Consider the following 16,687-nt stretch of genomic DNA (forward strand, 5'->3'; position numbering starts at 1 on the left):
GGGTACATCATACATATTTCTAGGTTACTCATTTAGTCATCTGGGTTCAGACATCTGTTGAAATATTAAGGAGATGCTCTTCTATTATAAGGTCTGTGGTACATTTGTCTTGCTGTGCAGCTTTTAGGTGTTATACGACATTCCAGTTGCCAGCAATATCACGGAATGAGCTGGGCTGTAGTGTCTGCTGCAGGTGGTCTCGGTGTATATGGGGGGAGGGGGTCGCATGTAATTACACTTTTCCCTGGGCTGTTCTATCTAAGATTAGGGGACGAAAGAGTTACCAGAGGAGGAAAGAGTTACCAGAGGAGGTAAGGCGTGACATCTAAGTTCTCATTGGTCTACAGCGGAGAAGGAGGTACCCTGGTCTTATAAATAGGAGGAATTGACTGCCCCTGAGGATGCCAGCTGGCAGCACATGGGGGCACTGTGGTGATGTTTGTCATTGCAGCTAGCCACTAGCCTTGCCGCCAATGTTCACCAGCACTCCTCAGTATGCAGTAGCATTTCATGAATTGGAAATCCTCCATTAATGGAGCGCTGAGGTAACAGTAATACGTCGGTATCCTGACATACTGTGGGATTTACTGCAGGACTCCACTGCTGGTTTTAGAGCGCTGAAGAAGACTGTGTGACAACATGTTTTAATGGTATTTCAATGAAGTATTTCTTTTATTTGGAAGTGCGGTGTTTTGCTGACTGGAATGGCCATTTGTAAATAGAGGAAAGCGAGCACATTGACACAGCACCGGGCGAGAGCAGACAGCAGGAGGCGGGCCCGTTCAGTGTACTCGCCGAACCTCATTGGCTACACGCTGTAGGCTGGGACAGGCTCAACCAATGGCTGGAGGCGGAGAGCTCAGTAATGCAGCAGCAGCCTGGTCTCCCCATCCTTAGGAGTCTATTGTAAGGGAGCAGCACAAAGAACACACTGCACTGCTCACTGCATCACACACTACACTGCATCACACACACTACACTGCTCACTGGAGATCATCACATTGTGGAACATGAGCACCAGCATCAGGTACAAGAGCAAGCTGCTCAAGACAGGTGAGATGGAGAGCCCCTGGGTGTTTGAGGGGGGAGCCCGTATGATCGCATCCCTGACCTGTCTGTTTCCTCTCTCTCCTCCTGCTGGATTCCGTGCGGCCTCGGGTAACCCACAGATGAGAAGGAGGTAAGGGCCCCGTTATCTGTGTATTGTGCATGCATGTTACTACCGCGGCTCTGGATCCTTGATCTGCCAGTGTGTAATCGTGCCAATATTACCAGGCAGCCCGAGACTAATGACAGGTATACATGGCATCAAGATCATGGCTCCCATCATACTGTGCGTGTAATGTATAGAGCTGTAATACCTTCTGCAGCCCAACGCATGGCATCAGAGGATCCTGCCAACCATGTCTGTGCTGCTGCCCGCTGTATGCAGGACTGGGGAAGAAGCACCCACTTCTTCCCTATCATGTCATATTCCCGAATATAGCACGTCATTTACCACCATTCGGGTTATGTGGCCTCCTTACCGGCATATCGGGTGAGTGAGGGGAAGATGTCATCTGGATGAGGATTTAACCCGTTCATCATCTGTTAGGGGAGGGGAATCCGACTGGGAGGGATTCAAGGGACAGCATTCCAAGGATCACTCGTCCTTATATACACGACACCCAGTGATCGATCTATTTCTGGAACTTATATAGCGCCAACATATTCTGCGGCACTGTACAGAAGTTATCTATCTATCTATCTATCTATCTATCTATCTATCTATCTATCTATCTATCTATCTATCTATCTATCTATCTATCTATCTATCTATCTATCTATCTATCTATCTATCTATCTATCTATCTATCTATCTATCTATCTATCTATCTATCTATCTATCTCATATCTATCTATCTCATATCTATCTATCTCATATCTATCTATCTCATATCTATCTATCTCATATCTATCTATCTCATATCTATCTATCTATCTATCTATCTATCTATCTATCTATCTATCTATCTATCTATCTATCTATCTATCTATCTATCTATCTATCTATCTCATATCTATCTCATATCTATCTATCTCATATCTATCTCATATCTATCTATCTCATATCTATCTATCTATCTATCTATCTATCTATCTATCTATCTATCTATCTATCTATCTATCTATCTATCTATCTATCTATCTATCTCATATCTATCTATCTCATATCTATCTATCTCATATCTATCTATCTCATATCTATCTATCTCATATCTATCTATCTATCTATCTATCTATCTATCTATCTATCTATCTATCTATCTATCTATCTATCTATCTATCTATCTATCTATCTATCTATCTATCTATCTATCTCATATCTATCTATCTCATATCTATCTATCTATCTATCTGTCTGTCTGTCTACCTATCCTGCGATACACTACACCCACTTATATTTACATCCTAGTAACATAACAATATGTAGTGTTTATATATATATATATATATATATATATATATATATATACTGCAAATATTCAATATTTGAATCCATAATAATAATAATAATAATAATACTACGTAGTATACGACCCACAATCATAAAGAGGTAGCTGCTGTGTATATAGATACTGCAACAATCCAGTCCTTCTGTCCTAATATAAATATTGTGTTGCTGTATGTCTGTTTTAGTAAACTCTTTTATTCCCCATAGGATAACAATCCTGGCGCTCCTTGTCTTAGGTCTCATGCACACAACCGTGCTTTTGTGGCCACAATTTATCCACGTTTTTTCCCCGTGCTGGGGCCGCAAATCCGGACCGCAAAAACTCAGCACAAGTCATTTTATGGTCCAGATTTGCGGCTTTACTAATACGGGTGAATTGTTGTGGCCCTGTGAATCCTGATGACACAAGGATGCACAACAACATTTTTGGCATTCTGCAAAACTGATGCGGTCGTGTGCATTAGGCCTTAGAACTCTGCACTGTGCCACTCCTCTGTTATTCCTCCTAGAAATATGAATAAATGGACATCTTGGTGTTATTATTCCCCTTGCCAAAGGAGTGTGTCCCTACACAGTCAGAATCTGGGAGTACTGACTGGACAATTTCAGACTGTGTAGGGACACCCCCTCCCCCCCAACTGGTAACACCCAGTTGTCAATTTTTTCATACATTTGTAGGAGGAATAACAGAGGAACAGTACAACAATGAGTTCTGAAAAAAAGATGCTCCAGAATGGTTATTATATGGGGAATGCAAGGATTTACTAAAACAGAAAAGTCATGAGATGTGACAGGTCCTTTATAACAAATGGTGTATTATGTGGGGGTTTCTCTGTCGCTCCCTGGAAACAATATGGTGCACTCATTTGGTATCCTTTAGTAGACTACAGGTGGTGTATTGTTTGAGTTGTATTACTAATATTATGCACGTGTTGAGCAGAAATGCCAGACCATTTATTATTTGCAGGAATGTGGGCCCTCGAGCTGTATCACTCATTGACAATATTATGGAAAGGATCACAACTGGGTTAGAAGTACTAAACCCCCTGTAGCAAAGTCACATTCTATCAGTTAGCAAGTTGTGTAACATTTGTAGCCTGTGGTGTGATGCGAGGGTTTGAAGGCATCATCTAACTATGCCATTACATAATGTCTGACAATGCTATAGATTATATACAGTATGTGTTATATTTACCGTTTTCCTTCCGCTAACACAACCTTTTTAGTTCCAAGGGCAATATTACCAAATTGTACTACTTCAAAGGGCCGCAAAAAAACGTAAAATAAAACGTATACAATTTACACTGCCAGCCGCATGCCTATGAAAATGAATGCTGGCCGCAGAGAATACCCATGCCAGCAGCTTGTTTCATACCAATCTGGGCACAGCTGAATTTCTTTGCCAGTCTCCTGAAATGGATTGTCTCATTTCTACCCATTTTAGTGGCATCTGGACATCATAAATAGGGGGCTTGCTCCAGTCCCCCTTTTTTTTAGTCAAAGCTCTTTCTTACCTATCCCATCCATGTATTACATTCATTTACTTAAAGGGCTGGCATATAGTACCACGTTTTGTCTGTAGTGGCCAAGCAGCTGCAGCTTCCCCTAGCGATAATAACAGATCGCTAATGGCTTTTGAAGCTGGACCTGCATCGATCAACTGACTGCCAAGCCGACTTGTGTATAAAAAAGGGTTATCTCGATATGACAAGCCCTTTAAACATAAGATCCTTTGTGTCTGTGTCCTAATGGTTTTGCACCAGAGGTAAGCAGAACTTCGACAATTTGCTTCCCTGGCATTACGCTAGTGAGTGAATGTATTTGCCGCCTACAAGACAATGGCTGATAAAATGTGGATCGTATTGTCTTTTATGGGGCAATTATGGCTCTAAAAATGGAAAATTTGCCCGTCAGTGAAAATTTCGCTCATCTCTAAAAATGTTCAATCCTGTCCTAATATTAGAATAAGGAAACAAATTGTAAACAAGTGGCAAGATGTAATGAACATGAACGCTAAAAATAGTGCTGTTTAAAAGGACCCTTCAGATGTCATAGAAATGGGAAGAAATGAATCACAATATTTAGAGAGACGTCTGTGTTATTCTTTATATGCCTACATTTAAATATTGCCCAAAATGTATCAGGTCATGTAAGCAGAGCACAGGGCCTAGGGATGTGGCTGCATCTACCTCAAGGATTTTTTGCCATTTTGGGTTAATGGGGATTATTAATACCACTGGTCTGCAAGCCGCGGTTCTCCAGCGGTTACTACAACTCCCATCATGCTTGTTTAAGAGTGGCTTCACATGCAGCATTTTTAGGAAAAGCGCCACTTTTTTGTAGTGTTTTACATGTAGATTTTCACAAAAACGCTGTCCGCTTGAAGTCAATGGGGAAATATAAAACTCACTACAAACATGGCGTTTTTTTTTAGGTGGCATTTTTTTTCTTTTGTCTTGTATTTTTTAGCTCAGTGCCGTTGTTTCAAAATTGCAGCAGGACTTGCTTTGGCATTTTTATTAAGCATTTTATGGCGTTTTTCTCCCATAGACCTCTATAGATTTTTTGCCCCTTCAAAAAAACGCACGTGTCAATATGTGTTGCCTTTTTTTATGGCTTTTTTTCAGAAAAAAAATGTGTTGCAAAGAAGAATCGCTGCATCACATGGTCTTTGAATCAAATTTTGCACGTAAACACCACCTAAAAAAATGCAAGTAGTGAAACACACTATAAGGGTATGTTCACACGCACTGTTTTCAGACGTAATTCGGGCGTTTTATGCCTGAATTACGGCTGAAAAAATGGCTCCATTACGCCTACAAACATCTGCCCATTGCTTGCAATGGGTTTTACGATGTTCTGCTCCCACGAGGTGTTATTTTACGCGTCCCTGTCAAAATACGGCGCATAAAAAGACCGCTGCAAAAAAGAAGTGCATGTCCCGCTTGGGACGTTTTTGGAGCCGTTTTTCATTGACCACATTGAAAAACAGCTCCAATAACGGCCGTAAAATACGCTGCGAAAAATGCGAGTTGCTACAAAAACGTCTGAAAATCAGGAGCTGTTTTCGCCTCAAAACAGCTCCGTAATTTCAGACGTATTTTGCTAAGCCGTGTTAACATACCCTAAGGCCTCATGTACACGACCGTAAAAAATCTCAGTAATTACGGTCCGCCTGGTTCTATTGGCCACGGACGCATTTCCGTATCGCTACGGATAGGTGTTCATGCCGTAGAACCGTGTCGGGAATTATGGAGCATGTCCTACTTTTCGTTTTTTACGGGCCGTGCTCCCATACTTTGCGGTCGGCCGTGCCATGATTACGGGCACGGCAGTGTGCGTGAGGCCTAAGCTAAATACGGCCCAAAAACGCCATTAAAATTGCATGAACTATTTTCCAAAAAATCTTGTGTTTGCTGCAATGCGTTTTTTGGGCCCAAAAAAACACCACACAAAAAGTGTGTGTGATGGAGGCCTAACACCTTGTTCCAGAATTGTGGAAAACACTTTGCTGTAGAGCACAGATTGAAAATTTAGCAGCTTTATTTATTTATATATATATATATATATATATATATATATATAAACGGTTAGTGCAGTTTTATGGAAATCCAGACTTGGGGTAAGTTCACAAGTAGCGTAAAGAATACAGATTTTCCACAACATATTTCATTGCAAAAAATACGCAGCGTTAGGCTGGATTCACACGAACGTGGCGTTTTTGCGGACGCAAAAATGCGGCGTTTTGCGCACGCAAAAGCCACTTGACAGCTCCGTGTGTCATCCGTGTATGATGCGCGGCTGCGTGATTTTCGCGCAGCCGCCATCATAGAGATGAGGCTAGTCGACGTCAGTCACTGTCCAGGGTGCTGAAAGAGTTAACTGATCGGCAGTAACTCTTTCAGCACCCTCGACAGTGAATTCCGAGGTTCGTACTTACCGAGAACTTCCCGGCCGTTTCCTTGGTGACGCGTCCTTGTTGACGCGTCCTTGGTGATGCGCCTCTCTTGACATCTGGCCCCACCTCCCTGGATGACGCGGCAGTCCATGTGACCGCTGCAGCCTGTGATTGGCTGCAGCCTGTGCTTGGCCTGTGATTGGCTGCAGCTGTCACTTGGACTGAATTGTCATCCCGGGAGGTCAGACTGGAGGAAGAAGCCGGGAGTTATCGGTAAGTCAGAACTTCTTTTTTTATTTACACGTTCATGTATATTGGGATCGGAAGTCACTGTCCAGGGTGCTGAAACAGTTTAACTCTTTCAGCACCCTGGACAGTGACTATCTCCTGACGTCGCGTATCGGAAATTTTTTTGCCGGGTTCGGCCAAAACGAGTTCGGCAGAACCCGGTGAAGTTCGGTTCGGTTGTCCGGGTTCGCTCTTCTCAAAGACACTTAGTTTGGATGTTTGTAAACAAAAAAACACGTGGCGCTTTTCTGTTTACATTCATCCTTTTGACAGCTGTTGCGCGAATCACGCAGTTTGCACGGATGTGCTTCCGTGCGGCATGCGTGGTTTTCACGCACCCATTAACTTCAATGGGTGCGTGATGCGTGCAAAACGCCGAAAGAACGGAAATGTCGTGACTTTTTTTCAGCGGACTCACGCTGAGGAAAAAATCACGGACATGTCTGCACGGCCCCATAGACACATAGAGGTCCGTGCAACGCGCGTGCAAATCACGCGCGATGCACGGGCGTTTTTCCCGTTCGTCTAAATAAAGCCTAATACAGTGAACAAATCTCATCCACACGCTACAGAAAAAATCTGTCAAAAAAAAGTTAATAAATTAATCTGCAGTGCGCAGCATGTCCATTTATGCTGCAGGAATCTCTGCTCTACTGTTGTAATTCTGCTGCAAAAATCGCAAATGAAAAAAAATTAAATGCTTTTTTTTAAGTTAAAATTAATAAAAAAAGCAAATACTTACCCCGGCCGTAGTCATGACGACGTGTCCCTTCTGAGCGCAGTGCGGCCTCCTGGGATAACGTTTCTTCCCATGTGACTGCTTCAGCCAATCAAAGGCTGCTTCGGTCAGATGGTCTACAAGTGTCTTCCCAGGAGGCCGGACTGCGCTCAAAAAAGAGGGGACATGTTGCCATGACTATGGCCGGGGTAAGTATAAACTTTTTTTCTTTATTCCTGCAGCATTTCCGCAGCGGACATGCCTGCCCGAAAAACGGCACAACAATTTGGTGCGGTTTTTCGGATGGAATTCCCTGCGGGCTCCATGGCGGATACGCTGTGTATTTTTACACCCAGTGTATTCATACCCTTAAAATCCGCACCGCAGGTCAATTTTTAACGTTTTGGCAACCTTTTTTTTCCGCAGTGTGGGCTGAGATTTTCGAAATCTCACCCACTTTGCTTCCACTGTAAATGCTGTGGAATTTTCACAGAAATTCCGCAGCGCTTACGCTACGTTGAAACTCGACTTAAGGCCACTTTCACATGGCAGTGTTTAGGTCAGTATTTTGCATCAGTATTTTATAGCCAAAGCCAGGATTGAAACATAAACAGATAAAAGTATAATAGAAAGATTTGTACCTCTTTCCGTATTTTGGACCCACTTCTGGTTTTGACTTCCAAATACTGACCAAAATACTGCCGGGGGAAAGATCTTATGGTGAGGATATTATCCTTTAGGGTAGTTGTCTCCAACCTGTGGATCTCCAGTTGTTGTGAAGCTACAAATCCCAGCATGTCCTAACAGCTACAGGAGAGCCACAGGCTGGAGGCCACACCATTAGGGTATGTTCACACGAGGTCATTACGTCCGTAATTGACGGACGTATTTCGGCCACAAGTACCGGACCGAACACACTGCAGGGAGCCGGGCTCCTAGCATCATACTTATGTACGATGCTAGGAGTCCCTGCCTCTCCGTGGAACTACTGTCCCGTACTGAAAACATGATTACAGTACGGGACAGTTGTCCTGCAGAGAGGCAGGGACTCCTAGCGTCGTACATAACAATGATGCTAGGAGCCCGGCTCCCTGCACTGTGTTCGGTCCGGTACTTGCGGCCGAAATGCGTCCGTCAATTACGGACGTAATGACCTCGTGTGAACATACCCTTAGGCTGGATTCACATGTGACATTTCTCTCCGCCACAGAACTGGCTGCAGTAAATGCACCACGATATCTGCATGTTTTGCATGTGTCTGTTGATGAGGATTTGTTGCGGATTTCCTCAGCAAGTCCGATTTCCTCAGCAAGTCCGTATCTAAAACATGTAGAATTTGAGGCAGATTTGCTGCAGGCCAAATCCATGGTGTAAAAATATGCCACATGTTAATCTAGATTTACAGCACCGTGGTAAAAGCCTTTTTTTGCACCACCGTTTTTGGAGAACCGCAATCTTGATCTTACTGTGGCAAAATAGCGTATGTGTTTTTTTCTGTGGTATTGTGCACCATGTACTGCACTGTGTGAATGTATCCTTGCACTTTTTTTCTTTAATAGACTCCGATACAATGTGCATGTATACAGATATTACTTATTGTACTTTATGTATAGAGAAAGACAGGTGAGAACGTCTGGATTGTCAGTCAGTGCCATGACCACCATTATTCTGAGGATAAAGGCTGTACTACAAGCAAATATAGCCTGTGCCGTATATCCACTAGTAAATATATACTGCTGCTAAGGTAAAACTAAAGCAGAGCTGCAAATGTCTACAGCCTTATTTACGGCGGTTCTCTTGGATGAGTGGCACAGCCTGTGTCGGACTGTAGTTCAAGCATCGTTGCTCTGAATATACACGTCCCATGGTCACACAGGGACATGACCGAGGACATAACCAGTGGATTTACAGCACTTGAATCATGAAGATTTGTACAAAATCCAATAACAATGGAATGTCTATGGACCTAGCAGAGCGGACGCATCAAGGCTTATTTGGGGGGATAGAGATCTGATTGGATATATTTCTCCTATTTCATAATTGAATTCCCTCTGGGGAAAAAATCCGCACCAAACCGATATTCTAAAGATGATACAGGGAAAAATAGAAGAGCAAATATTAATATATAGCATTAGAATAGGCAGTTCCCTCTCAATGATATCATTTCACTCTCCACTTTTATTTTTAATGTTCTTTAAGCTTTATTATTGCTGTGATGGCAAGAGATGTGACCGTTAGGTCCACACGTGTCTTACGTGTCCACACGTAGAGTAAATACTGCAGAATTTCTGTGTATAAATTCCGCAGCGTATTACAGCAGCAGCAAAGTAAATTCATTTTGAACATGATGCGCAAAGGTATTGACATACCCTTAGACTTGCTTCCCAGACTACGCTTTGCTGTGTTTTTATGCATTTTAATAGCGTTTTTATGACGTTTATGGTGCATTTTTTGCGCAGCCAGATGTTACAATAAAATCTATCGCAAAATAATAAAAAAACATTACATACACTGCGTTTTGACTTGTGGTGTTTTTGTTGCATTTTTGTGGTCAGGGGCGTTTTATCCAAACACAGCATTCTCTGGGTGTAGCTTTTTTCTTCTGGAGTTTTTTTTGCATAGGCTTAAAGCACGTATAAAATAACACCACCAAAAAATGCACTAAAACACCATAAAGAAATGTTAAAATATTGCTGATGTTTTAAAATGCATTTTTTCATTCATTTTAAAATGCCAGGAAAAAAAAATCTGTGTGTGAAAGAGGCCTCACGGTAGGGATGGGGTAGTTGTAGGGGTTCCACGTGAGGAAAATCTTTTTTTTCAGGGGTTTCTACCTGGTAAAAATATTGAGATTACTACTTTATATTGATATTTGCTCCCCTCTTTTCTCCCTGGCTATTACCATTGTTTATTTGTTTTTTAGGGTGTAGGAGTTTTTTGTCATAGTTTTTGCCACAACACAACACACTTTTTTATGTTGGGGTGGCAATGGTTGGTTTTATGTCCTATGGATGTTGATTACCATAAAGCAATTGGCCATTGTTCCCTTGGCTGCTAGGGTATAGTGGTATAGGGTAAAGAGCGCTAACTGATATAATCTGATTATTTTGCGTCGGTTGCAAGGTCGCTTATTGCTTAGTCCCCCTAGTGTCACTGTGGAGCCCTAGCCCTAGAAATGAGACTAGCCCATAAATACTCTCCAGCGCACAAGCCCTCCTGGTAATATTGGCAGTGGACCCGTGGTGGAGCTCTATAGATCCATTGCACATGTGGTGCTGAAAAAGTAAGCCTGGAAAGTTTTGTATGAAGTTGACAAAATAAAATCATTTTTTGAATAAACATTACTTGTATCTGTAGTCACAAAGCTTTGTTGTTATTGGACGCGTTACACCTTTCCCAGTCTTTGATGGGTCAGAGCTGCTGTTGCTGATTATCCAGCCAGTACTTGCTGTTTATCTGGCAGGACGGCATTACTCAGCTCATTGTAGTATCTTGAGAACAGCGGGGTAACACCTAGAGAGCTGAGCTGGCACTCGTAGTGGCTGCATGGATTACGTGTATCATTTTATTACCAGAATTAGATGGAAAGGGCTGTTTACAGTTATTCTAGGTTAAAGTCTGTCTTCATTTTACAAAGTTATATTTTTATTATGGACAAGGGAAGACTATTTTGTAATGCTTTGTCAAAGAGACAATTTGCAACTTCTTTGATGTGCATTTTTTTTTAACATCCGCATGTAGTGTAACTGATATTTCCTGTTTTCCTTCTGAAACAATGAATGAAAAGATTTAGAAAATATAAAAAAACAAAAAACAAAACCTTATGTATTAATAGGTCACCAGACAAGACCCTATTAGATGTTCACAGTACTGTGCTTCAGCGGGTGCCATGGTATGGTATTTGCGGTTCTTTTCAGTCGGATTGGCTGAAAGGCTGCGACTCCTTTTAGTATACAAGTGCTGTGCCATGACTTTTTAATGCCGCATACAATGCATGCCCTTAAATGGCAATGGCATATGCTGAAGCGCAGTACTGTGAGCATATTATAAAAATAAGATTAGTCATTTTAAGTTTCCCTTGGTAACTTGCATTATAGTTGGGCTTGTCCACACGTAACGGAATTGATGCGTATTTTCCATCCGGAATTGCAGATGGAAAATACGCAGCAGAATACAGTAGCGGCAAAGTGGGTGAGATTTAACAAATGTCATCCAAACGCTAGGGGAAAATTCAGTCCAGAAATTCGCCTGCGGTGTGTAATTTTAGTTCCACAGCCTGTCAATTATTGCTGCGTAAAGTGGACTGATTTCCTGCGATTTTCTGATGTACTGCGGAATTTCTTACAGGGGGTAGAAATGACATCACAGAAAGAAGAAATATCACCATCACACAGCCCTTGAAAAAAATACACCAAAAAAACGCAGCAAAAATCGGCACTATTTTCCGCAGTAAAAAACGCTGGTTTACGTTAGTTGATGTGTAAATGCTGTGGAAATTTTCTGCAGCAAATCAGTTACGTGTGGACAAGCCCTGAGGGTCTGTTCCCACTCACAAGATACGCTGCAAATTTTCTGCAACAGGAAATCTGCAGCAGAATCTCTAAAAAAAACGCTGGTATTTCTGTCACAGAAATCCACACCATATAGTGCGTTTTTACCTGCGTATTTAATGTTAAACAGTGGTTATAGCAAAGTTTATGTGCACCTGCGGACTTCAGCGGTTTTTACTGCGTAAACGCTGTAAAAACCGCAACAACATAAATCTGTTGCAGAATTTCTGCTCACCATTGAAATCTATGGGCCAAACACGCAGCATCTCCGCACAGAACACGCAGCATAAATTGACATACTGCGGAATTAAAACACGAACCGCAGAACTCTTTCCGCATGACTTTTGTGCAGTTTGTTTCCCGCAGCGTAGGCATGACATTTTCCAAATCTCATTCACTTTGCTGCTGCTGTAAATGCTGCGGAATCTCCCTGATTTCCTAGCGATTTTATTACTCTATAGAGGAAAAAGTAGCTACTACTTTTTAAAATCGCTCAGAAATCCCAGCATATAGCGATTTAAAAAAGAAATAAAAAATCACTAGCAACTCGCTTGATTTAAGTCGACTTTGAAGAGATTTTGAGCTGCTCAATGTATTTCGATGGACAATGATATCAGGGTCATTCTCTTGCAAAAATGCCCCAGATTTTTAAAATCTTTGGAAAAAAAAAGCTTTTAACATTGTTGTGGATTTGCAGCAAAATAGATGGCGGAAATTATCCGCTGTGTCTGGACCCGGCCTAAAGCCACGTTCAGATGTGACAGATTTTTGGTGTGGATTTTGGTGTGGCAAAATGACTGTACAATAGAGATGTGTCCACCCTTAACTTTGATTGAATTTGGTTAAGGGCTCCAATTTATCATATAAACATATTTAGTACAATATTGTGACGTGCTAGCAAAACCCCTGACAGGCCGTAAGCCACATCACAACCTCTGGGTGGCCACATGGAGACACATATATATACATCCCGTGGCAGAGAAATTATGTTGTTTTTTTCAAAGCTGGTCATCTCGCGCCACACATATCAGGATATGTTGAATTAAAAGGAAAGGTAAGGAAGGACACATCTGAATATGGGATTTTCAAAACCCCATTCTCATCTAGCGCAAAAAATCTGCACGGCCAGCAGGGCATTCTATAGATTTTAAAATCTGCATGTCCATTATTTTGCGGTATGCAATGAATGTAAAGGTTGAAATTCAGGGCAAATCTATGGCAAAATACTCACATACGGATTTTGCAATGGATTTGCTATGGATTCGCTGCAAAGTCCACCGGGGATCTTTTCCACTACGTCTGTACTGTACGTGGCCTTTCTGCTAGGTCTTTGACTGGAGAATGGTGGTTAAGGTTTTATGTTGTACTACTTTTTGTGTTCTAAAAAAGAATCAATAAAAAATGCTCTGATTAAAAGGAAATGGAAAACCTCTTTAACATGCAATTTTTAGAGCTAAACACTCATGAGACAGCTATGCAGTTTCTATAGCATTTCTCGGTTCTACTGAACTTAACTTAGATCACTATCGGGTTCTTTGTAAACGACATATTCAAAAGATTTGTCTAAGGCCCTACTCACAACACACTTTGGGCTTAATGAGTTAAAGCAAAAGCATCTATCATGGCTCCAGCAAAAATGGACGACATAACGCCACTGAACAAAGCCTTAATCCGTAAAGGCCCTTTTACACGGGCCAATTATCTGGCAATCGTTCCCTATCATTGTGTAAACAGGGCAACGATCGGCCAATGAACAAGCCCTCGTTCATCAGCTGATTGTATCGTTTATGCTGCAAGAAATATTATCGTTAGCACATCTTAAACAGGAAGACGTGCTGCCGACATGATGCAAATGTATGGGGACGAGCGATCGTATTAATGAGCACTGGTCCCCATACACAGTTCATTGTGAAAGGAGGAAAGGAGCGCCGAATAACCCAACTGTTAAGGATCTGCCAGGCACAGCTTCTGTATCTACGCCCTTAGGTAATCAGTCTGCACCTGCTTCTATGTCTGGGAGACTGACTCCATCTTCCACCACTCAGGATGGCAGGCTTAGGAGTGGGAGAGCCTATCATAGCCTGGCCAGACGGAGCTAGCTCCCGCCCTCTGTCTATTTATACCTGCCTATCCTGTTCCTCCTTGCTTGTGATTCTTCTCGTTTGGTTTCCTGGCCCTGCTGCAGCTTCTTGATCTATTTGACCCTGCTTCGTATTGACCCTGGCTTACTGACTACTCTCCTGCTCTGCGTTTGGTACCTCGTACACTCCTGGTTTGACTCGGCTTGTTCACTACTCTCCTGCTCTGCGTTTGGTACCTCGTACACGTCTGGATTGACTCGGCTCGTTCACCACTCTTGTTGCTCTCGGTGTTCCGTGGGCAACTGCCCCTTTTCCCTTGCTTCTGTGTACCCTTGTCTGTTTGTCTGTCGTGCACTTATTGAGCGTAGGGACTGTCGCCCAGTTGTACCCCGTCGCCTAGGGCGGGTCGTTGCAAGTAGGCAGGGACTGAGTGGCGGGTAGATTAGGGCTCACTTGTCTGTTTCCTTACCCCCGTCATTACACCAACATATTGGAAAACTGATGCAGTTTTCAGTCTAGATAATTGCAGTTCAAAAAAACCCTTGTGTTATACAAACAAACCCCAGGATTATTTATATAAAAACACCCAATGTTAGATTCACCTACATTTTATCTTCAAGAACGTGCTGTGCAAACATATAATTGATATACTGTTATTTATATAGCACCAGCATATTCTGTAGCACTGTATGCAGAATGTAAGAAGTCATCAGACACTAGGGCCAATTTTATATGCTGTTTTTTTTTTACGAGTGTGGGAGGAAACCAGAATACCCAGTGGAAACCCACACAAACACTGGGAGAACATACAAAGTCCAGTCAGATGATAACTGTCACTATTGTATAATAAGTCAATTGATGAAAGTGTTATAACTGATGACAATAATTCCGAGCAGCCTCACTTGCACTGTATATAGTCTATTCTCTGACGACAGTTAGAACACTTTATCTTAAAACCAAATCGGCAAGCAATGCACCATACAATGTACTTCCTTCTGTTTGATACTCTTACTATGTAATGCTTTCAAAATATCCTTGATTCTTGGGAAAGATCATTGGACTTTTCCAATTCTCCAGGAGACTTTCTATACTTGACTATCCAGTGTCTCTAGGTTTAGTAGGAATGAGTATTATTAGGATACTATTATGTTGCTGGCCGTGTGAAACATGTTGTTTGTGTGAAATATAATAACATTTTCTTATGGTTGTACAAATAGTGGATACATCATGTTCATTTGGTATGGTGTTGTACAAGTATATGGTCAGTTGTTGACCTTTGGGCTCCATGTGTTGCAGCCACATAAGATGCATTTATCTTCCCCGGGTTAATGACCAGCAGCAGTTCTCCAATATACTTAGCATTCTGCTCTGTCCATAGAAAATAGAGGCGCTGTCACTTTCATGGGTGCATTGTGCCTGCTGCTTTCATGGGGTCATTGTGGTGGTTACTGTTATAGCTGTATTGTGACTGGCACCACTATGAGGCAGTGCAGCTGGCACTAACACCTAGGCTTCTGGAATTTGGTACAAAACATTGGGCATTAGATAGATTTTATATATCTATGTGTCTAGTGTCAGACTGTTGTCCCTTGGGCCCGCCAGAGGGAATGATTTTGAGGGCCCATCCACTACCTTTGCAGAATATGTGCACATCCACTTGTTGTTATCATTGTACACACAGGACAGATCGTCAATAAGGTCTAAAAGGTTATTTGTGAATCTCCTATAAGAAATAGACCCTAGTGGCAAGTGCTTGGCTCCCAAGTCAGCTCCATATTGGGTTGTCTTCTGCTGGACCTTTTGGGACACATTATTGAGTCAGAGTCTGGGCCCACCGGAGAGAGTCCTCTGGTACTTTCGTGGGCCAGTTCGACCCTGTATGTATAGGCTCATCTTCACACCTGTATTTCCATATGGTGAACTTTAATAGCTTTCACTTTAAGGTTATCAGAGGCCGATCGTTAAAATTGTACCTTTTCCCTAATGACAAAACATTGCTGAAACAAACCTCTAAATACCCTTAGGACTCATTCAGACGAGCATATATATAGTCCGTGTCAAGGCCCTTAAAACAACGGCCGTCACATGGACTCATGTACTTCAATGGGGCCGTTCACACGGTCGTTGTTTCAACGGAGTGTGTGAAGGGTCCGTGAAAAAATAGGACATGCCCTATTTTTTTGCGCTTCACACTTTCCTCCATAGACTCCAGTCTATGGGGGTTGCGTGATACTGCGTCCCGCACGAGTGCAGCACAGGTGCCCCTCGGACGTGAAAAACAGCAGTTTTTCACGTCTGAGTTTGGCTACGTTCGTCTGAATGTAGCCTTAATAAAATTCACATGGTAAACTAGAGTAGTCAAAGGGGCTGTCTCCTGAAAACATGTCTGATAATTAAGAATACAAGATATTACAACTTAATTTTATGCAAAATATCCTTTTAAAATAGAAAATAGATCTTTATAAGAAAACATTGCTCCAGGAGTGAGGTATTTACACATACGTAAGTAGCAATGACAAGTTTAGCTGCCCACTATTATATCCTCTATATGGACATGATAGAGGGGGGTCCCCCACTCGATACACCCTCTATTAGCCAGAGCAGAAAGCAGCTCACAAAGAGCATCTCTCTCTCTCTCTGATGGACCCATCCATGTAT

The 16,687-nt window shown here is 42.2% G+C and overlaps 1 protein-coding gene across 3 annotated transcripts in view; it reads left to right on the forward strand.

Annotated features, from left to right (window-relative positions):
* The first annotated feature begins 503 nt into the window (after window positions 1-503).
* The window catches only part of SEPTIN5 (septin 5), an 83,090-nt gene continuing 66,906 nt past the window's right edge, over window positions 504-16,687 (forward strand). The window contains exons 1-2 of one of the 3 annotated variants that reach the window (XM_075832411.1): window positions 504-1,053; window positions 1,170-1,180. In XM_075832411.1, the coding sequence (XP_075688526.1) occupies window positions 1,011-1,053; window positions 1,170-1,180 (54 nt within the window). In that variant the 5' untranslated portion in view covers window positions 504-1,010. The remainder of the gene's footprint in view (window positions 1,054-1,169; window positions 1,181-16,687) is intronic. The other 2 variants (XM_075832428.1, XM_075832417.1) reach the window with 2 other exon arrangements.

Source organism: Rhinoderma darwinii, chromosome 1 (genome assembly GCF_050947455.1).
Source record: "Rhinoderma darwinii isolate aRhiDar2 chromosome 1, aRhiDar2.hap1, whole genome shotgun sequence".
NCBI classification, from domain to species: Eukaryota; Metazoa; Chordata; class Amphibia; order Anura; family Rhinodermatidae; genus Rhinoderma; species Rhinoderma darwinii.